Here is a 22,711-nt window from a genome sequence, read left to right as displayed (position 1 = left end):
AAAGATCACAATGTTGTATATGTGCCATTTTGGCATCTGACAGCATTTGGCAGAGCCATTAAAGTTACCTCCACTTTAAAGTAGTACATTTTCTTCTTCTGTTGATGTTAGGCAAAAAGATCTGCTATTACCAGTGATTTAGCTCCACTTGAACTGCTGGAGATTTGAACCAAATCTTGTTTGTCATTATTTTATTGTGGCCACTAGATGGCGGTGATATAGTTTAAAGCCATTTACAAACTAGGCAAACCAATTTGAAGAAGAAGACAACCAATGCTCTGATCATTGGTTGATCACTCCCAACCCATAGGGATCCCCATCCTATTGACAACTTTAAAATAATGGAAGCCCTCAATGGCAATGTCGCTGCAAAAACGGGTTATTGCTAAGTAGCAATCTTTATACGTCTCCATGGTCCTGTTGTAGAATGGATGATAATGGGTTTTATTTTACCACTGAAGTGCAAAAATATAGGACTATGTGACAAAACCATAAATATTTCCAATAATAGTTCAGTAGTATGTTTTAGATGCTATTCAACAAGGGGTAAATCCTAACTTCCCATTGACATCAATGCATGACTTAGGGGAAATGCAACATAAGCAAGTAATTCAACTCATTTGAAAGATCATATCGAGCCAAGAAGCCAATAGACGGTCACGCTATCCTACTGCAGAACCTACCAAGCAAGATGCAAAACGTCTCAGAGTGTCTCGTTCGCTGCATCAGAGATACATACTTTCCTACTGCAGAACCTACCAAGCAAGATCCAGAACGTCTTCGGAGACTCTCATGCGTTGCATGGATACAATGTATGTCAATTCAAAGATGCTGATATTTTTAAACCGCTTATCAGCGCAGTGGCCTCGATGCCTGGGCCTGTGAACGGAGCTAACAGATGATTTTGGTACAGTGAAGGCTAGCCTAGCGGTTTAAAAATAAACAGCATCTTTGAATTGACATACATTGTATCCATGCTTGCCCTAGTTAGGGGCATACAGTATGATTCAAGTGTGAGGGTTTTATAGTTTAGTTGTTACTGGTACGGATGAATCTATTCATGGTGTATGCTAAGCTGTGGAGCGCAGGTGAGCGTGGGCTGGCTGCTGGTAAATGGAGGGTGGAGAACGAATGGCCTTAAGGTATATGATTTCTTCTCCACCTCCGACCTGTTGAACTCTATCGATTCAGAGAAATGCTGTTTGGCATAAAAAGGAGCCAGGGTGCTTTTTGAGTTGAGCAGTTCAGAGTTACATAATACATTGATCATCAAATCCCTCCCTTTGCAGCGCTGGCTATTTTAATCACACACTGCATATGGACTGAATTATAATGACCCATGCATTTCTGGTTAAACACTAACATACTCAGAAATATTAATGACTGATTAACTAACCCTGATATGTCTTGTATTTGTAGCAAGGCATATTTTCTATTTCAAATATACTTGCAAAATCACACCAATCATGAAGCACTCAAAAACAACAGTGTATACTACCAAAGTTGGCTTTAAAACACATATAACACGTTACAATATAGGTTTTCAAGACACTTATGTGACTTACAATCGAAGCCCATGATGACCTTATGTTAAATGGAAACAAATCGCCTTTTCCCTATCTTGCTTGTATAAGCAAATGCCTCAACAGGCCCAGAGTGAAATGTAGATAGTTAACCTAGTATTATTTATTTCCCCTAGGGCAGCGCAGCAACCATTACTGCCCGCTCACGTGCGAGCATCAAGCTTCATCTAGCAACCAGTAGAATCAAACCGTCTTGTCATGGTCGCTGTGTGCTCCGTTGCTTCTCTTCGGGACAGTCACTCATTTTAAAGGCTGGCAACATATTTACAGGCATGCACACAAATTCCAGGTATGAGGGAAGTTGATTATTTAACTAGGCAGGTCAATTAGGAACAAATTCTTATTTACAATGACGGCCTACCCCGTCACTGGGCCAATTGTGCGCCGCCCTATGGGACTCCCAATCACAGCCAGTTGTGACACAGCCTGGAATCGAACCAGGGTCTGTAGCACTGAGATGCAGTGCCTTAGACAGTTGTGCCACTTGGAAGCCCTTAATTATTCCTCTGTTACCCCCTCTCCCTTCCCCCTCAGGCACATGCAAGCCCACACACCTCAGCAACCAATAAATGACTGGGGTGATATGAAACAGCAGTATTTGTATCCCAGTTACTAAATAACAGGCGGGCTACAACAGCTGTTAGCTCTAGGCCAAAGTTTTGCTAATGGCCCAGACCCATGTCACCATGAACTGCCATGTGTTATTAAAACAGACACGGTTCCCTGAAGTGAGCGGATATGTGATGCACCGTTTTCAATGCCCCACCTTGTGACACAAGCACTTTTTCAGGATGGATGTCTTGATTGTAATAGCACAGGCTATTCAATGAGAATAACCTGTATAAACAGAGGTTAAATAATGAAATAAATCAGTGTTTTGGATTATGTCGTGTTGAATAGAAATGAATGGTAAATAATGAATTGTCTCATTTTGAAGTCACTTTTATTGTAAATAAGAATAGAATATGTTTCTGAACACTTCTACATTCATGTGGATGCTACCATCATTATGGGTAATCATGAATGAATCGTGAATAATGATGAGTAAGAAAGTTACAGAGGCACACATATAATACCACCCAAAAAATCGAACCTCCCTTGTTATTGGTAATGGTGAGAGGTTAGTATGTTTTAGGGGTAAGAACTTTGTTCCTCTGTAACTTTCTCACTCATCATTATTCACAATTCATTTATGATATTATATTCTTATTTACAATAAAAGTGACAATGCATTATTTACCATTCATTTGTATTGGACACAACATAATCCGAAACACAACCAAAACATTCTGCAAATGCATCCAACAGGTTTGTAGTCAAAAGTTTGATGTAGTCATTGTGTGCTAGGAATATGGGACCAAATACTATAATTGAATTTGTCCAAATATTTATGACACCTTCAAATGGGGTGACTCGATACATAAAGTGCTTTCATTTCTAAATGATAAAAATATATTCATGAAACTACCCTCAAATAAAAGGTGACATTCTGTACTGTCGCCTCATATAACACATTTGATCTCGAACTCAAAATGTTGGAGTATAGAGCCAAATGAAACATTTTCGTTTCACTGTCTAAATCAGGGGTGTCAAAGTCAAATGGACGGAGGGCCAAATAAAAAATTTAGCTACAAGCCGAGGGCCGGACTGTTCGAATGTTCATTGAAAAATGTTTAAATGACGCATATAGTCTAGTGAACCTAATTGAACCTACTGAAAACCTAACAAATATATTCCAATATGATCAGATAAATAAAGCAATATTTTCTTATGGCTCTGTCAGTAATCTTTAATTTTCAACAGACACAAAAGACAAATTTCCTTTATATAAAAATCCCCATAACATGAACATTAAATGAAAGAAACCGGTATTCAAGGCACCATCAGTAGCCTATATTTTCTATTTTAGCAAAAGTGGGCTAAATTTACTTCAAAGAAAAAAACAATAATAGCAATTTTCTATCATCCACTCAACTGAAATATTTTTAAAATATAATTGGATTGAAATACAATAAAATAAAGTGCAAAAATCTATTAATCAAAAACAACACTTTGTTTAAGGAGAAGTAACATGCAGTGAAAACAAATATTAAACTTTAACTTTTAAACTTGAACTGAGTAAAAACTCTAAATATGTGATTGCACAGTAATGTTCACTTGTTTGAGGTTGAGGGTGATACTTGGTGGTGTCCCATCTTTTCCACAAGTTCATCAATGTTCGGGGTAAGGCTCTGAGCTGAGGAAATCCTCAGAATTGAGTGGAGGTGTTCAGCAGTAAGTCGACTTCTGTGTGATGTTTTGTTCAGGTTCATCAAAGAAAACAGTTGTTCACACAGGTATGTGCTGCCAAACATAGACAACGTTTGAGCAGCCTGGATGCGCAGCTGGGGCATTGTGTCGGGGAGGAAACGGGCGAACTCCGCAGCACCCACTGCCGCATATTTTGCCCTCAGTGCATCATTGCATTGGAGGTCAATCAACTCCATTTGGAGGTTTGGTGGTGAGCTTTCCACGTCAACAGCAAATGGGTTACCGAGCAGTTCCAACCTGCTTTTTTGTGCTTCAAAGTCAGCAAATCGGCGTCGAAAGTCAGCGGCAAGCATACCTATTTTATCAGCCAACTGTGCGCTCGGGAACGCACTGGTAGAGAGCTTCTCTTTCATGGTCTGGCAGCTGGGAAAGTGGCTCAAATTTTCTTTCCGCATCTGCGTCTCCCACAGAGTCAGTTTGGTTTTAAATGCCTTCACTGTACTGTACATATCAGAGATGACATGATCCCGACCCTGCAGCTGCAAGTTCATTGCATTCAGATGACTCGTAATGTCACACAGAAAAGCCATTTCACACAGAAACATTTCGTCTCGGAGTTGTGTTGTGTCTTTCCCTTTGCTGTCCAAGAACAGACAAATCTCCTCACGAAGCTCGAAACATCTTTGAAGCACCTTTCCCTGGCTTAGCCATCGCACCTCTGTGTGATAAGGCAAATCACCATGCTCCGTTTCTAACTCCGTCAGAAATGCCTTGAACTGGCGGTGATTCAAACCTTTGGCTCTGATAAAGTTAACTGTGCGCGTGATGATGCTCATTACATGCTCCATTTTCAAGGCTTTACCGCACAACGCTTCCTGGTGTATGATACAATGATAAGCTGTCAGCTCACCTGTCGCGTTTTCCTCTTGCATCTTTTCCCATATCTTCGCCACCAGTCCGCTCCTGTGTCCACACATCGCAGGTGCTCCGTCGGTTGTCAAACCCACGAGTTTTTCCCAAGGCAGCTCCATCTCATTTACACATCTTGACACCTCTTCATACAAATCATGCCCCGTAGTTGTGCCATGCATAGGACGTAAAGCCAAAAACTCCTCTGTCACGCTTAGGCTGGAGTCCACTCCGCGGATGAAAATTGACAACTGGGCAATGTCAGAAATGTCGGTGCTCTCATCCACAGCCAAGGAATATGCAATGAAATCTTTTCCCTTTTTCACAAGCTGCTCTTTTAGATTGATGGACAACTGGTCTACTCTCTCGGCAATGGTGTTTCTGCTCAGACTCACATTTAAAAAGAGTTGCCTTTTTTCTGGGCAAACTTCGTCACAAACTTTAATCATGCAGTTTTTGATGAAATCCCCCTCCGTAAATGGCCGGGCTGATTTAGCGATCTCTTCTGCCAAAATAAAACTGGCCTTGACAGCAGCCTGGCCTTGTGATTTGGCTTTTTTGAACAGAGCCTGTCGAGATTTGAGGCCTCGTTTTAATTCCTCTGCCTTTTGTAGCCTTTGTTCCATGTCCATATTCTTGTTTTTGTCCGCGTGTTTCGTTTCATAATGTCGTCTCAGATTATACTCTTTCAGTACCGCCACACTTTCTCCACACAGAAGACACACAGGTTTTCCAGCTACCTCCGTGAACATATACTCCGACTCCCACCTTGTTTGAAACCCCCGGTTCTCAGTGTCCACCTTCCGTTTTGCCATTTTTGATGGGTATCTGAAAGTTAATTTTACTGTGATGCTGACGACTGCTGTGCCAATAAATATTGAAATGAAGCAGCCTACTGCTCGGTGCGTCACCGTTGCATTGTGGGAAATGTAGTATTGGTGCGTGTAAAAGATCTGCGGGCTGCCGGCTTGCTGCGGTCTGCGGGCCGGTTCTAATAATAAATCAAGATCATCCCAGGGGCCGTAAAAAACCTTCTCGCGGGCCGGATGTGGCCCGCGGGCCTTGACTCTGACATATGTGGTCTAAATAGTGTATTATTCTGTGTTTTATGTGACTGTTCTCAATGCGAGGTTGTTAACACTTCTTGCAACTATAGGGGGTGCTGTTCCGCATTAGCATATTTGGGTCTCCAAATTAAACTGCCTCGTGCTAAATTCTTGATCGTACAATATGCATATTATTGTTATTATTGGATAGAAAACACCTTCTAGTTTCTATAGAAGTTGGAATTTTGTCTCTGAGTGGTACAGAACAATTTCTACAGCACTTTTCATGACAGGGTTCAGATTTCAGAAATTTTTACCTCTGATCTGGAGTCTGTTTTTAAGGCGACAGTGAATGCTATGAAGAAACCGACACTGCCTACGTCTTCCTCTGGGTGTCTGTACGTCATCACGTTTTGAATGAAATCGATGGGACATTCACAGCCATTATAAAAGACCAAAATGTATAGGGACCGCCCTTTCTCGTCGTGCGCCTGAAGCGTGAAGGCCATCGGACTTGCCTCGTTCCAAATCGTTGTCTAACCAGCAATATTTCTCCGGTCATGTTTTCAGTCGTTATAGTTGTTAAAAACATCATAATGTAGTTAATTTGAACCGTTTTATAGCAATTTATATCCGTTTAGTGCGATTTTGAGGAATTTCTTTGTTGTGCACTCTGAAACTTTGGACACGTTTTGGGGTGTCGGTCGTTGGTGGTGGACATTTCGAAGGACAGAGGACATCTATCGACCAAAAGACGTTTATAACATAGAAAGGATACATTGCCCAAGAATCTGATGGAAGAACAGCTCAAAGTAACCAATATTTAATATGATAAATCGTGTTTCTGTCGAAATATTTTAAACGCATATTTCGCCATTTTGTTTGGTATAGCTTCACTTGGCGAACCCTGTATTGAAAAGTAAGGATAATTTTAAAAATGTAAATCAGCGGTTGCATTAAGAACTAATTTGTCTTTCGATTGCTGTCAACCCTGTATTTTTTAGTCAAGTATATGATTAGCTTTCAATTAAACTAGATCACTCTGATAGATGACGTCAGACATATTGAGGCTTGATTTCCTAGTATTTTTATTGTGTAACCACGGTTTTGTATGGCTAAATATGCACCTTTTCGAACAAACTGTATATGTATATTGTAAAATGATGTTACAGGAGTGTCATCGGAAGAATTCTGAGAAGGTTAGTGAAAAAATTAATATATTTTGGCGGTGATTACGTTATAGCGCTCTTTGGCTGGAATCGATGCTCTGGTAACGTTTGCACATGTGGTATGCTAACTTATCGATTTATTGTGTTTTCGCTGAAAAACGCTTAGAAAATCTGAAATATGGTCTGAAATCACAAGAACTGGGTCTTTCCATTGCTATGCTTTGTCTATTTTTATGAAATGTTTTATGATGAGTAAATTGGTCATACACGTTGCTCTATCTAGTAATTCTAGTCGATTTGTGATGGTCGGTGCAATTGTAAACTGTGATTTCTACCTGAAATATGCACTTTTTTCTAACAAAAACTATCCTATACCATGAATATGTTATCAGACTGTCATCTGAAGAGGTTTTTTCTTGGTTAGTGGACCTGAACCCAATAGTCTCCAGACCTGAACCCAATAGAAAATCTTTGGAGGGAGCTGAAAGTCCGTATTGCCCAGCGACAGCCCCGAAACCTGAAGAATCTGGAGAAGGTCTGTATGGAGGAGTGGGCCAAAATCCCTGCTGCAGTGTGTGCAAACCTGGTCAAGAACTACAGGAAATGTATGATCTCTGTAATTGCAAACAAAGGTTTCTGTACCAAATATTAAGTTCTGCTTTTCTGATGTATCAAATACTTATGTCATGCAATAAAATGCAAATTAATTACTAAAAATCATACAATGTGATTTTCTGGATTGTTGTTTTAGATTCCGTCTCTCACAGTTGAAGTGTACCTATGATAAAAAAATTACAGACCTCTACCTGCTTTGTAAGTAGGAAAACCTGCAAAATCGGCAGTGTATCAAATACTTGTTCTCCCCAATGTATGTGCCAGTCTGTGCCCACGTGAATATTTATTGATAAATAGCGGCCATGTTGTTTTAGGTACTAGTCTAGAAATACTACGTTGAGTGACCTTTGTCCGTAGATGCCACATATCAAGTTTTGTGCAGATCGGTCATTTGGTGCCAGAAGAGTAGCGTTTTAAGTGTTTTTCACAAAATTCTAATTGGCGGAACATCCATCACAGCAGACCTTATGTGTCCCTGAGGCAAATTTGTTCCTTCAGGACTTTAAGTAAAATGAGGTGAGGGGCGTGACTTTTCAAAGTTAGCATTTTCCATCTCTTTTTATAGTGCCACCACCTGACCAATTAGTGTGATTTTGAAAATGCCGGATCTCTATGGCAAGACGCATCATTCACCAAAAAGTTTAATCAAAATCGGGCCAGGGCTGTTTAAGATATCGTGTGTGACTAACATAAGAAGGTACAAACGTATCATGGACAGAGACAGATCCAGTACTAACGGCTGGAGACAAATGTACAGTCTCCTCCCTGATTTCATCGTGGAGGACAGCAATGTTACAAACTTCGGAGAGACAGACAACAAGGTTTATACAAATCTCTACTGTTGCAAACCAAATGCTAGCAAAAAGCAAGGGGAGATGTCTACAGTAGATGCTTTTTTACAGTGGAGATTTGTAAAAAAAAAAAAAAAAAGGTTCGTAAATTGCATGGCTGGGGAGATGAGACAGTGAATTGAGAAGTGAGATGGAAACTTAATAGGCATTTCAATGTCATAGCCTTAGCCAGTGGTAATTCTAGACGTGAAATAGACACTGATTGGTTTTAACCAATCAGCATCCAGGATTAGACCCACCTGTTGTATACATATCCATATTTCAACTTCCTCTTTGCATGTTATTGCTATTTCCCCTTCACATTAAGGCAATTTACCTATTATTTAGCTTTTATACTTTTTACAGTGAATAGGCCCAAAAAATCCATATTTGGTTTATACACAGAGTATGTTTTTCTGCAGAGAATCTCTCTCCTCAGAACTAGGTCCTGTTCTTATAGATTTATAAAGATCACAATGTTGTATATGTGCCATTTTGGCATCTGACAGCATTTGGCAGAGCCATTAAAGTTACCTCCACTTTAAAGTAGTACATTTTCTTCTTCTGTTGATGTTAGGCAAAAAGATCTGCTATTACCAGTGATTTAGCTCCACTTGAACTGCTGGAGATTTGAACCAAATCTTGTTTGTCATTATTTTATTGTGGCCACTAGATGGCGGTGATATAGTTTAAAGCCATTTACAAACTAGGCAAACCAATTTGAAGAAGAAGACAACCAATGCTCTGATCATTGGTTGATCACTCCCAACCCATAGGGATCCCCATCCTATTGACAACTTTAAAATAATGGAAGCCCTCAATGGCAATGTCGCTGCAAAAACGGGTTATTGCTAAGTAGCAATCTTTATACGTCTCCATGGTCCTGTTGTAGAATGGATGATAATGGGTTTTATTTTACCACTGAAGTGCAAAAATATAGGACTATGTGACAAAACCATAAATATTTCCAATAATAGTTCAGTAGTATGTTTTAGATGCTATTCAACAAGGGGTAAATCCTAACTTCCCATTGACATCAATGCATGACTTAGGGGAAATGCAACATAAGCAAGTAATTCAACTCATTTGAAAGATCATATCGAGCCAAGAAGCCAATAGACGGTCACGCTATCCTACTGCAGAACCTACCAAGCAAGATGCAAAACGTCTCAGAGTGTCTCGTTCGCTGCATCAGAGATACATACTTTCCTACTGCAGAACCTACCAAGCAAGATCCAGAACGTCTTCGGAGACTCTCATGCGTTGCATGGATACAATGTATGTCAATTCAAAGATGCTGATATTTTTAAACCGCTTATCAGCGCAGTGGCCTCGATGCCTGGGCCTGTGAACGGAGCTAACAGATGATTTTGGTACAGTGAAGGCTAGCCTAGCGGTTTAAAAATAAACAGCATCTTTGAATTGACATACATTGTATCCATGCTTGCCCTAGTTAGGGGCATACAGTATGATTCAAGTGTGAGGGTTTTATAGTTTAGTTGTTACTGGTACGGATGAATCTATTCATGGTGTATGCTAAGCTGTGGAGCGCAGGTGAGCGTGGGCTGGCTGCTGGTAAATGGAGGGTGGAGAACGAATGGCCTTAAGGTATATGATTTCTTCTCCACCTCCGACCTGTTGAACTCTATCGATTCAGAGAAATGCTGTTTGGCATAAAAAGGAGCCAGGGTGCTTTTTGAGTTGAGCAGTTCAGAGTTACATAATACATTGATCATCAAATCCCTCCCTTTGCAGCGCTGGCTATTTTAATCACACACTGCATATGGACTGAATTATAATGACCCATGCATTTCTGGTTAAACACTAACATACTCAGAAATATTAATGACTGATTAACTAACCCTGATATGTCTTGTATTTGTAGCAAGGCATATTTTCTATTTCAAATATACTTGCAAAATCACACCAATCATGAAGCACTCAAAAACAACAGTGTATACTACCAAAGTTGGCTTTAAAACACATATAACACGTTACAATATAGGTTTTCAAGACACTTATGTGACTTACAATCGAAGCCCATGATGACCTTATGTTAAATGGAAACAAATCGCCTTTTCCCTATCTTGCTTGTATAAGCAAATGCCTCAACAGGCCCAGAGTGAAATGTAGATAGTTAACCTAGTATTATTTATTTCCCCTAGGGCAGCGCAGCAACCATTACTGCCCGCTCACGTGCGAGCATCAAGCTTCATCTAGCAACCAGTAGAATCAAACCGTCTTGTCATGGTCGCTGTGTGCTCCGTTGCTTCTCTTCGGGACAGTCACTCATTTTAAAGGCTGGCAACATATTTACAGGCATGCACACAAATTCCAGGTATGAGGGAAGTTGATTATTTAACTAGGCAGGTCAATTAGGAACAAATTCTTATTTACAATGACGGCCTACCCCGTCACTGGGCCAATTGTGCGCCGCCCTATGGGACTCCCAATCACAGCCAGTTGTGACACAGCCTGGAATCGAACCAGGGTCTGTAGCACTGAGATGCAGTGCCTTAGACAGTTGTGCCACTTGGAAGCCCTTAATTATTCCTCTGTTACCCCCTCTCCCTTCCCCCTCAGGCACATGCAAGCCCACACACCTCAGCAACCAATAAATGACTGGGGTGATATGAAACAGCAGTATTTGTATCCCAGTTACTAAATAACAGGCGGGCTACAACAGCTGTTAGCTCTAGGCCAAAGTTTTGCTAATGGCCCAGACCCATGTCACCATGAACTGCCATGTGTTATTAAAACAGACACGGTTCCCTGAAGTGAGCGGATATGTGATGCACCGTTTTCAATGCCCCACCTTGTGACACAAGCACTTTTTCAGGATGGATGTCTTGATTGTAATAGCACAGGCTATTCAATGAGAATAACCTGTATAAACAGAGGTTAAATAATGAAATAAATCAGTGTTTTGGATTATGTCGTGTTGAATAGAAATGAATGGTAAATAATGAATTGTCTCATTTTGAAGTCACTTTTATTGTAAATAAGAATAGAATATGTTTCTGAACACTTCTACATTCATGTGGATGCTACCATCATTATGGGTAATCATGAATGAATCGTGAATAATGATGAGTAAGAAAGTTACAGAGGCACACATATAATACCACCCAAAAAATCGAACCTCCCTTGTTATTGGTAATGGTGAGAGGTTAGTATGTTTTAGGGGTAAGAACTTTGTTCCTCTGTAACTTTCTCACTCATCATTATTCACAATTCATTTATGATATTATATTCTTATTTACAATAAAAGTGACAATGCATTATTTACCATTCATTTGTATTGGACACAACATAATCCGAAACACAACCAAAACATTCTGCAAATGCATCCAACAGGTTTGTAGTCAAAAGTTTGATGTAGTCATTGTGTGCTAGGAATATGGGACCAAATACTATAATTGAATTTGTCCAAATATTTATGACACCTTCAAATGGGGTGACTCGATACATAAAGTGCTTTCATTTCTAAATGATAAAAATATATTCATGAAACTACCCTCAAATAAAAGGTGACATTCTGTACTGTCGCCTCATATAACACATTTGATCTCGAACTCAAAATGTTGGAGTATAGAGCCAAATGAAACATTTTCGTTTCACTGTCTAAATAGTGTATTATTCTGTGTTTTATGTGACTGTTCTCAATGCGAGGTTGTTAATAGTAGGGCGCCTAGGATTGCAACATTCCGGTAACTTTTCAAAAATGCAGCGATTTTCCAGAAATACTGGTTGGAGGGTTCTGGATTTTCTGCTTACTCCCTCCAGTTTCCAGGATTCTTCCAACTGGGATTTCTGGAAACCTGGGAATTTTTTGGAAAGTTACCGGAATCTTGCAACCCTAAAGGGACCCAGGTAAACTTTCACGTGTAACCACAAATGAGTGTCTAAAGCAGAAGGGACTGCAATGAGCTTGTCAATGCATTGTCAGTGACAAATGCCGTCTCTAAGAGATGTGTTATGACAGTACAAACCCATTCATGTGGTCTGATGCGCTGTGAATCGTATACTATTTTATACGTGTGATCACACACAGTAGATGGGAAGGCCCTGAGAACAGTTAGATAGGCTGGGTGGTAACACCCTATCTGAACACTCCCAACCTTACCTGTCATAGGGTAAGAGCAGTAACAACATTTGATTTGATTGTCTCAGTGTGTTTTTGCATGAGTGTGTTGGTGGGATATAAGAGAGACAGAAAGAGCAGGAGAGAGAAAGAGAGGAGAGAGAGAGAGAGGGAAGGAGATGGGGAGTAAGGAAAGGGAGTGTAAGGTAGAGAGGCAAGAATGTGTTGGAGTCTCCTTAGCCTATCCCTCTCCCCTCCCCCTCCCCCCCTTGTCCTACCCCTTCAGACACTCCCTCAAGGCCACCTTTTTGTTCCCCTGCCTGCAGTGTCATTTGCATAGAGAGCTGAAAAGGGAGTCGGGCAGAGTAGAGCAGGTGAGAGACGACCAACGGACAGAGAGAGAAGGACCCCTGGGCAAATGCAAACACCTCATGCCACTGTGAAGGCTTTGTTAGAGCACACCTGCAGCTTGCTTGACTTCCATTCGTTTAGCTTCCAATGACCAGGGAATACTGTAGCTGCAGAGTGACCCCCACAATTCACACCTCCTCCGTGGGACCCCCCCAGTCGTCCAACTTGGCCTGAAGATGTGTTTTTGTCTACAGAAGGAAGAATCGATCAGGAAATACCTGTAATACACTAGAAAGAGAAAGAGGGTCATCTGACAATAGTATCACTATACAGGTAAGAGGAAACTTCAGCAGGAACTTTAAAACTTTTGCTGACCTAAGCTTATATGTATAGAGTGCAAACATATGAGATTGTCCCAGCTGATACAGGATAAAACATGTTGTTTTAGATGATGTTTTCACATGTGGATCAATTAACTTCATATCAGAGCAGGTTTTCTGAGGAGAACTGTATGCTGTTGCACACCTCACGTTTCCGAGGATCAAGTTACGTTTACTTTAGAATCGGAGAACAGGTAGAGCAGCAATGGAAGAGAAAGGCAGTTGAACTGTCTATGCACCAGCTGACCTCAAAATACACACAGCTGAAGAACACAAAGGCCACGCTCAGGGGTGGACAAGTCATCTGGCATTTCGAGCATTTGGTGCCAGATGGGCTGGACCATTTTTAGCCGAAGTGGACATGTAAAATTTTTTTTTAGCTAAATGATTATTATCTGGCTAATAATGGAGGTCTCAAGGAATAAAATGGGCTGGTGTGGGGGCCTCAAGGGAAAACGATTGGCTGTTGTGGGGGCCACAAAGGGAAAAAAATGGTCTGTTGTGTTAGAAATTCCAGAGACGATTTCTGGTCCCAGTCCACCTCTGGCCACGCTAGTCAGTTGAAAACAACAGCTGCTGCCCTAAAAAGTCAACACATAACTCTACCTGCTTTGCTTCGTAGAATCGTAGGCACTGCAGCCTACTGCACTTAGCTTAGCTTACCATTCAAAAAGGAAGACTTGGTAACACTTTAAAATAGCTATCATGAATAAGCATTGATGAACTATTTATAAACTGTTAATAAATACGTATTTAATTAATTGTAAACATTGATACACATGTATAAAGATTTATTCATGAAAGACATCAAATGTTACCAACGACTTTAAACAAGCTAAGATTCCACTCTGAGAATCTGAAAAACACAACACTTAACAACACAAAATATCTCAGCTCAGGCAGCATGGATAGATTTGGAGGCAGTCACAAAACCGGGTCACTCGGCTAAAATGTCGATAGGGTGAAAACGTGCCGCTGATAGCCAAAGCGGGTCGTATAGATAGAGACAGGGCAGGCAGGGAGGAAGGGTTGAAACTTCAGGGAGCACCAGTCTGCAAGGCAAAACAAAGGCTCTCATTCCTCATGGTCCTGTGGTAGATAATCAGGTCCGACTTGCCTGACAAAGATTATATTAATGACTAACTGTCAGTGGTCCCACACACTAAAATGTGCCCATAAGCACTGATATGTGGTCGGTGTTGTGGTTTGTTGACTGTTAAATAAACCTGATTGTTCCAGCTAGGAGTTTGGGATGGTAAGCTGATCTTAGATCTGTGCTTTGGGGGTAACTTCTACCTGAAGTGCAAACAGTGGATTGGGATCGTGGGAGGTTAACAGTGGTATAACAAGTTTAACAAAGGTTGGAATTAAACACATAGGCCACAGATAAGCTGCAGATATTCTCACTTGTTCTACTTAGTTGATTGTTTTACATTGTTTCCAACATCAGAGCAGTTGCATTGTAGTTTGCGTAGGAATTTAGGGGATCCATCAAGACTTCTTTTGGGGGCCTCCAATTGTTTCTGTGTCTGAAATGGTGGTGTGTGTGAGAGAGAGAGAGAGAGAGAGAGGGAGATACTGTAGATAGAGAGAGAGACAGGAGGCCTGGGCAGAGGCTGGCTCTGCAGGAATGCCAACAGGTAGATGGAGCAATGAGAGGACAGGAAGAACAAGCAGACACATTGTACCAGCCGGCTGGCAGAGCTGGCAGAGCTGGGCCCGGACAGAGAGGGGTAGGGCTGCTGTGTGGCGAGGAGGAACACATGCAACTCAACCCCCCCCCCCCCCCAACCTCCTCAACACAGCTACTGTATCACCTGTCCTGTACCTACTAGCTACCTACCTATCCTGCATTAGAGGAACACAGGTGTCAATCACACCCAAACCAATACCAGAAAGTTTGTCATTTGTCAGGAAGTGGCATATGTAGTTACAGTGCCTTCAGAAAGTATTCACACCCCTTGACTTTTTCCACATTTTGTGGTGTTACAGCCATGATTTAAAATGTATTATATTGAGATATTTTGTCACACACAATATCCCATAATGTCAAAGTGGAAATATGTTTTTAGAAATTTTACAAAGTAATAAAAAATGAAAAGGTGAAATGTCTTGAGTCAATACGTTATTAACACCTTTGTTATGGCAAGATGAAATAGTTGAATAGCCCTTTGAGCATGGTGAAGTTATTAATTACACTTTGGATGGTGTATCAATATACCCACAAAGATACAGGTGTCTTTCTTAACTCAGTTGCCAAAGAGGAAGGAAACTGCTCAGGGATTTCACAATGAGGCTGATGGTGACTTTAAAACATTTTAATGGCTGTGATAGGAGAAAATTGAGGATGGATCAACAACATTGTAGTTACTCCACAATACTAACCTAATTGACAGAGTGAAAAGAAGGAAGATTGTACAGAATAAAAATATTCCAAAACATGGATCCTGTTTGCAACAAGGCACTAAAGTAATACTGTAAGAAATGTGGCAAAGTTATTAACTTTTTGTCCTGAATACAATGTTATGTTTGGGGCAAATCCAATACAACACATTACTGAGTACCACTCTCCATATTAAAAGCATAGTGGTGGCTGCATCACGTCATGGGTATGCTTGTAATCGTTAAGGACTGGATTGACTCAGGGTATACAATACTGGATGGCTAATGGCTAATGGTTGTGGTACAATAGTGGTGGTGCTATAACACTATCTGTCTGTTGATCAGACTGATGGTTGGCTGGGTGACTTTGAGGCTCTGGCCAGAGGGAGGTCCCTGTGAAGGGTGCTCATCCTGACGTCTGCGAAAACCGGGAATAACAAAGAGCTCTGTGTCCATCCCTAGTACTGCCTGATGAGAGTCCCACATAACTGTTCCCCACTCACTAGAAAGATGATTTCAACAGCTGGGCCTCATTCAGCCGGTGCACAGCGTTTGTGAAATGCTCAGATATAGATCATATAGGTTTCCTGATCGCCCTCGTAAAAGAGGTTTCTTAACTCAAGGGTCTTTCCTGGTTAAATAAAAGTGAAATAAATGATATATTTGATGTAGAACAAAAATGCCTCTGACAGGTAGAATGACCAATTGTGTCAGCTCTATTCATAACATTTCTATCGACAACGTTTCACAACATTTCCCTGATGAACATTGCCCAGGGGATGCAAGAGGTTGCCTAATGACTTCACAGTGGGTTTAGTTGGTAGTAAGCAATGATGTGCAGTACCAGTCAAAAGTCTGGACACACCGACTCATTCAAGGATTTTTCTTTATTTTTACTATTTTCTAAATATAGATTTTTTTTAAATATATTTTTGTAATGTTTAGCTCACGTAATATTAGTTAAAAGTATGCATTAAAGTGTCTGTAATAGAATACATTTATCAATGTAGATGTTTCCAAAAATCTTTTCTTACAATAGATGAGTACCAAGATGGCTGCACGGTGGCTTCAATACAGCGCCCCAATATGAAAGAGCTGAAATGGGAGTGGTTCTGAACACCTCCCGAGTCCGTGTTTCAGCTACGGACTTTCTGTTGCCCTGGACACGCCCATAGCAGCCACACGCCTCTGCTGTGCTAAAGCACAGTTTGTGAGACAACATGCCAAAATAGGTTGTTCTCACGGAAACATCTCCAAAGTCCAAACGGTTTGAGCTACAGACAATGACCCCATCATGGAAAGCTTAGACACTCACGAACACGCTTGGGTTGTCCGTTTTGCTCGATGGTCACATCCGCACAGGACTCATTAGAATGGAAGGGGTTTTCTCCATAGAAGATCTTAAAGAAGTATTGCATTGTGATAATTAGGGGGTTCAGCAGAAAAGCTGGTGAAAGCCTATTGTATATGTTCCAGTTCATTATTATTATGTTCCTGTTTTGGTGAAAAAAATGCTAACTCTTGTGAGATGAAAAGGCCCAGGACTGTGCAACTTAGCAACATGGTAAAGACCCAAGTTCGATACCATGCCAATTGGCCACATGGTGGCACTATAACAAGCAGTTGAAAATGCTAACTTTGAAAGGTCAGCCATTGCACCCGTGTGACCTAGTGTCATGTAATTTATTCCACAGGTCCCTCTGCTCACAAGGGAAATATTTGCCTCAAGAAGCCATCATGGATTTGGTGAAAAACACGCTACACCTCTGAAACCGAATGACTGATCTTGGCAAAACTTGATATATGGCATCGATGGACAAAGGACTGCAAACGCACTATAATCCAGGCTAGTGCGTCAAACAACTTAGTATGTTATGTCAAACTGACCAATGAACATTCACGTGGGCATGGTCTGCACATAAATGCATATAAATCAGTCACGGATAATCGTAATGTAACAAATCTTGGTGCATGTTCCAAACACTGTGAAGACTCAACATATGCAAGCACATAACGGGCAAATATCTTGATCTGTTTGACTCAAATTTGGCACATATACTCAAGGATATGAGTCTAGCTAACCTGTAAAATATGGTTGAGTTTGGCCACATTGTGGCACTGTTGGATAGGAAAAACCATTCATGCAAGCTCATTGGCTCATATTGTTTCAGCTGGAGTTTTGGAGAATTTTGTCCTGATCGGTCCAGTGGTTCTGGAAAAGAAGACGTTTAAAGTAGTCAACATTATTGAAAATGGTCCAAAATGCATCAAAAGCAAATAATATTGCATGATCAGTTTGAATTTGAGTTCTGATATTTGGCAAGCATGGTAAATAGTACAGAAGTAACTCGTCCAAGGGCAATGTGTCCAATTTGTCCTGATGATGGCACAGCGGGCACACAGCGTAACCCCGGCAATGCTGCTTGAAGCTTTAATTCCTGATGTTTTCCTGAGCTTTTTATAGCTACTAAACAGACTTAAAACACTTACAGACAGATTACAGACATGGGTATAAGACAATGGGTGAGGTTTTGTGGATACAAGAGTCAATTTCATACATTTCTGCCCAGGAAATAGTGTCTATTATACCGTAATAGACTCATATAGTTGCTGTCACAAACTCCAAATTGAACACAGTTGTCACATACTATTTGAATATTCATATCCCACAGAGCAAACATTTTCTGTATTTACATAATTCTTATAAATGCTGTTTTTAGATCAGGTTTTTGTTTGGTTGACCAAATTTTTGTTGTCACAGTATTGAATTAAACTCATGAATGTACATTTTGATGTCAGAATGTTTTTGATAGGATGATTTGGCTTGGGACCGATATACAGTTGAAGTCGGAAGTTCACATACACTTAGGTTGGAGTCATTAAAACTCGTTTTTCAACCACTCCACAAATTTCTTGTTAACAAATTATAGTTTTGGCAAATTGGTAAGGACATCTACTTTGTGCATGACACAAGTAATTTTTCCAACAATTGTTTATAGACAGATTATTTCACTTACAATTCACTGTATCACAATTCCAGTGGGTCAGAAGTTTACAAACACTAAGTTGACTGTGCCTTTAAACAGCTTGGAAAATTCCAGAAAATTATGTCATGGCTTTAGAAGCTTCTGATAGGCTAATTGACATCATTTGAGTCAATTGGAGGTGTACCTGTGGATGTTTTTCAAGGCCTACCTTCAAACTCAGTGCCTCTTTGCTTGACATCATGGGAAAATCAAAAGAAATCAGCCATGACCCCTGAAAAAAAAATGTAGACCTCCACAAGTCTGTATCATACTTGCAAGCAATTTCCAAACTCCTCAAGATACCACATTCATCTGTACAAACAAAAGTACGCAGGAAGGAGACGCGTGCTGTCTCCTGGAGATGAATGTACTTTGGTGCAAAAAGTGCAAATCAATCCCAGAACAACAGCAAAGGGCCTTGTGAAGATGCTGGAGGAAACAGGTACAAAAGTATCTATATCCATGGTAAAACGAATCCTATATTGACATAACTTGAAAGGCCGCTCAGCAAGGAAGAAGCCACTGCTCCAAAACCGCCATAAAAAAGCTAGACTATGGTTTGCAACTGCACATGGGGACAAAGATCGTACTTTTTGGAGAAATGTCCTCTGGTCTGATGAAACAAAAATAGAACTGTTTGGCCATTTTGACCATTGATATGTTTGGAGGAAAAAGGATGAGGCTTGCAAACCGAAGAACACCATCCCAACTGTGAAGCACGGGGGTGGCAGCATCATGTTGTGGGGGTGCTTTGCTGCAGGAGGGACTGGTGCACTTCACAAAATAGATGGCATCATGAGGATGGACAATTATGTGGATATATAAGTCAAGACATAAGTCAAGAAGTTAAAGCTTGGTCGCAAATGGATCTTCCAAATGGACAATGACCCCAAGCATACTTCCAAAGTTGTGGCAAAATGGCTTAAGGACAACAAAGTCAAGGTATTGGAGGCCATCACAAAGCCCTGACCTCAATCCCATAGAAAATTTGAGGGCAGAACTGAAAAAGCGTGTGGGAGCAAGGAGGCCTACAAACCTGACTCAGTTACACCAGCTCTGTCAGGAGGAATGGGACAAAATTCACCCAACTTATTGTGGGAAGGTTGTGGAAAGCTACCCGAAACGTTTGACCCAAGTTAAACAATTTAAAGGCAATACTAATTGAGTGTATGTAAACTGTGATGAAATAAATAAAAGCTGAAATAAATCATTCTCTCTACTATTATTCTGACACTTCACATTCTTAAAATAAAGTGGTGATCCTAACTGACCTAAGACAGTGAATTTTTACTAGGATTAAATGTCAGGAATTGTGAAAACCTGAGTTTAAATGTATTTGGCTAAGGTGTATGTAAACTTCCGACTTCAACTGTATGTAAATATGTAAAAATACATGACATTTATACACCTTACTTTATGATTCAATTCCACCAACTGCTGAATTATTTGTGACTACTGTGAGTGTAATCATCTTAAATTAGGTCAGAATGTAATCATATTCTGAAGGGAATAACATAATGGTATTGCAACTCCGCCTGCATGAGGACGTAAACTTTTATGACCTACTTTATAATATTCTCTTGAATGAAATCCTGTTAACCATTTGGGATTATGTACACACTGCTTGATGCTAAAAATAGATGTTACATGGTGTCAAGCTCTGTTATTTTACTAGAAACTATCTGAACATGTCATTAAAATATAAATAATCTGGATTTTCATTCATTCTCAGATAATCCACACCAAAAACAAAGAAGAGATAGGGGGAAAAAGAGGGTGTGCCAATCAAGACCAAAGAAAGGGAGAAAAGGATACAGAACACCCCTTAAAGATGGCGCAGATCCTTCAGGTGTGGCACACCAAGGTGAGGCCCCTGGAAGAGAATGTGGACCTGGACAAAATGGTTGCTTTTGGTAGCCAACCCGAGTGCTCTATCTGCTACAACACCTACGACAATATCTTCAAGACGCCCAAGCTGCTGGACTGTTCCCACACCTTCTGCCTGGAGTGCCTGTCGCGCCTCATGGCCATTTCGCTAGGGGAGCAGGAAGGAGGAGGCAGCAGCAAGATCCCTTGTCCATTCTGCCGCCACCCTACCCTCCTAACCAAGGAGGGTCCGCCTGCCCTGGCCACCAGCCAAGAGGTACTGTGTAAACTGCCCAGCCACCAGCAGCACGAGGAACCTGTGTGGCTTGATGGGGAGAAGCTGTGCTACAAGCGGCCACTGGAGGCCAACCCCGGATCATCTAGCTCCACCTCGGCCTCCTGCATCTCCATCGACATCGGGGCCAGCAAGGCAGGCGAGGTCCTTGCTCAGACATGGCCCCAGCACATCGGCTTCCTGGAGCATTTGAACAACTGGAAGCGGCTGCTGCTCTTCATCATGTTGATGGTGCTGCTGGTGGTCATCGTGCTGTGGCCCCTGCAGTGCATTGTCACCACGGGCAATATGCGCTGCATGCCGCGTTCCGTGGGATCAGTACACGGCGTCACCACCACCACCACCACCGCTACCCCATTCACCAGGATACACAGTCTCACAAAGGGAGCCTTTAATTAAAATACATGTATGTAGTAGGCCAGATACCTGGTTCACAAGTCCACAGATCCCCAGAGTGCTTATTGAAAGGCACAAGGCCATGTGGTTAATGCCCACGACTGTCAGTTAGGGGCTCGTAAGGAAGCATTTCACTGTAAGGTCTACACCTGTGACTAATAACATTTGATTTGAATCAAAGAAGACTGAATATAGAACTAAACGGTGAGAGACTGCACACTCCATCCAATTGCTATAACAATTGATAACGGTGCGCTCAGCGTCATTATTCTGACAAGAAAGTTACAAATAACAATCATAATGAAATTCATACATGAATTCCAATCCTTGCACTTTGATTTAACTGATATTGTTTGAGATTTTCCTTTATAAAATTGTTATTTTGTATTAAAAATATAATATGTGGATTAAATATGTTGTAATATTCAGACACAATCTGGGTGAAATCTATTCATATCTACAGTATCAGATTTGTGGGCCACAGTACAACAGTATAGTTTGACAGCTAGGTCATTTTTTTCAAACCAAATCCGTCCGACATTACTTTCACAACACACTGAAGGCATTATTGTTGTGTATCCAAGTCAAAGCAGACATTGAAACTCAATACCTTAGAAACCTCCACTCAAAATGTTCAGTTAAAGAACAATGTTAAAGTTCAGCTGTCTTATCTGATTTGAAAATAATTGTATGCCACAACACAATGCTGAAATTGTAAGTGTATATAAATGTACTATTGTTCATTGTACTATTTTGATATATATTTAGTTTACCATACTACAATAAATGAAAAACAACACAGGCATGGTCTAGGTTTAGGAAAATATTGCATAGCTTTGTTCATGAACAGCTTTGTACAGCACTTACTTAATCAGGATTGACCAAAATTACATAGACATGAATGGGTGGCCTTGGTAGGAACTAATGATTCATGGACTGCTGTTTCCCACTTCCTGTTAGAATCTTTTAATTTTATTTGTATTATATATATTTTCTCTTATTTTCTTACATTCCAAAAACAAACATATACATACTAACAACTTACAGACACACAAACAATGACTACATCTCCCCTGCCCAGACCTGCAAGCTCACTCCCCCATCCCTGCATTATTGTTTGCCACTTGGCCTTAAATTGTACCAATTAGTTTTTCCTCGGTCGCCCATGCCATTTCAACATTTCAAAAATAAATAATTCGATTTTCCCATTGTGTCAATGATGGCGGATTGTTTGACTTCCAAGTTTCTTTGTACGTTTTTTTCAAGAAGAGTAATTCCTGTAAGTATCTTATCTGGGCACACACCATACGACCAGTCATGCTTTTCCCAATACACAACCATTATTACTAACAACAAGGTTGTAAACTGCTTCAAAGGAATAGTGAACCCTTCCTGCTACAGTAAGGAGTGGCCTATCCAGTTGGGGGTTCTCTTTTTACAGTAGTGAGTGGTCTTTACAGTAGTGAGTGGTCTTTACAGTAGTGAGTGGTCTTTACAGTAGTGAGTGGTCTTTACAGTAGTGAGTGGTC

At 40.7% G+C, this 22,711-nt stretch overlaps 1 protein-coding gene across 1 annotated transcript; it reads left to right on the top strand.

Moving 5' to 3' along the window:
- Positions 1–12,832: 12,832 nt before the first annotated feature.
- Positions 12,833–22,387, top strand: LOC139542057 (RING finger protein 223-like). Its single transcript, XM_071347054.1, has 2 exons — positions 12,833–13,170; positions 20,358–22,387. Exon 2 carries the CDS (start codon positions 20,457–20,459, stop codon positions 21,183–21,185), a length of 729 nt encoding a protein of 242 aa, XP_071203155.1. The 5' UTR covers positions 12,833–13,170; positions 20,358–20,456; the 3' UTR covers positions 21,186–22,387.
- The last annotated feature ends 324 nt before the right edge of the window (positions 22,388–22,711 follow it).

This window comes from Salvelinus alpinus, chromosome 17, assembly GCF_045679555.1.
Source record: "Salvelinus alpinus chromosome 17, SLU_Salpinus.1, whole genome shotgun sequence".
Classification (NCBI taxonomy): Eukaryota; Metazoa; Chordata; class Actinopteri; order Salmoniformes; family Salmonidae; genus Salvelinus; species Salvelinus alpinus.
The sequence above is the reverse complement of the archived record's forward strand: the minus strand, read 5'-3'. Positions and strand labels throughout refer to the sequence as shown.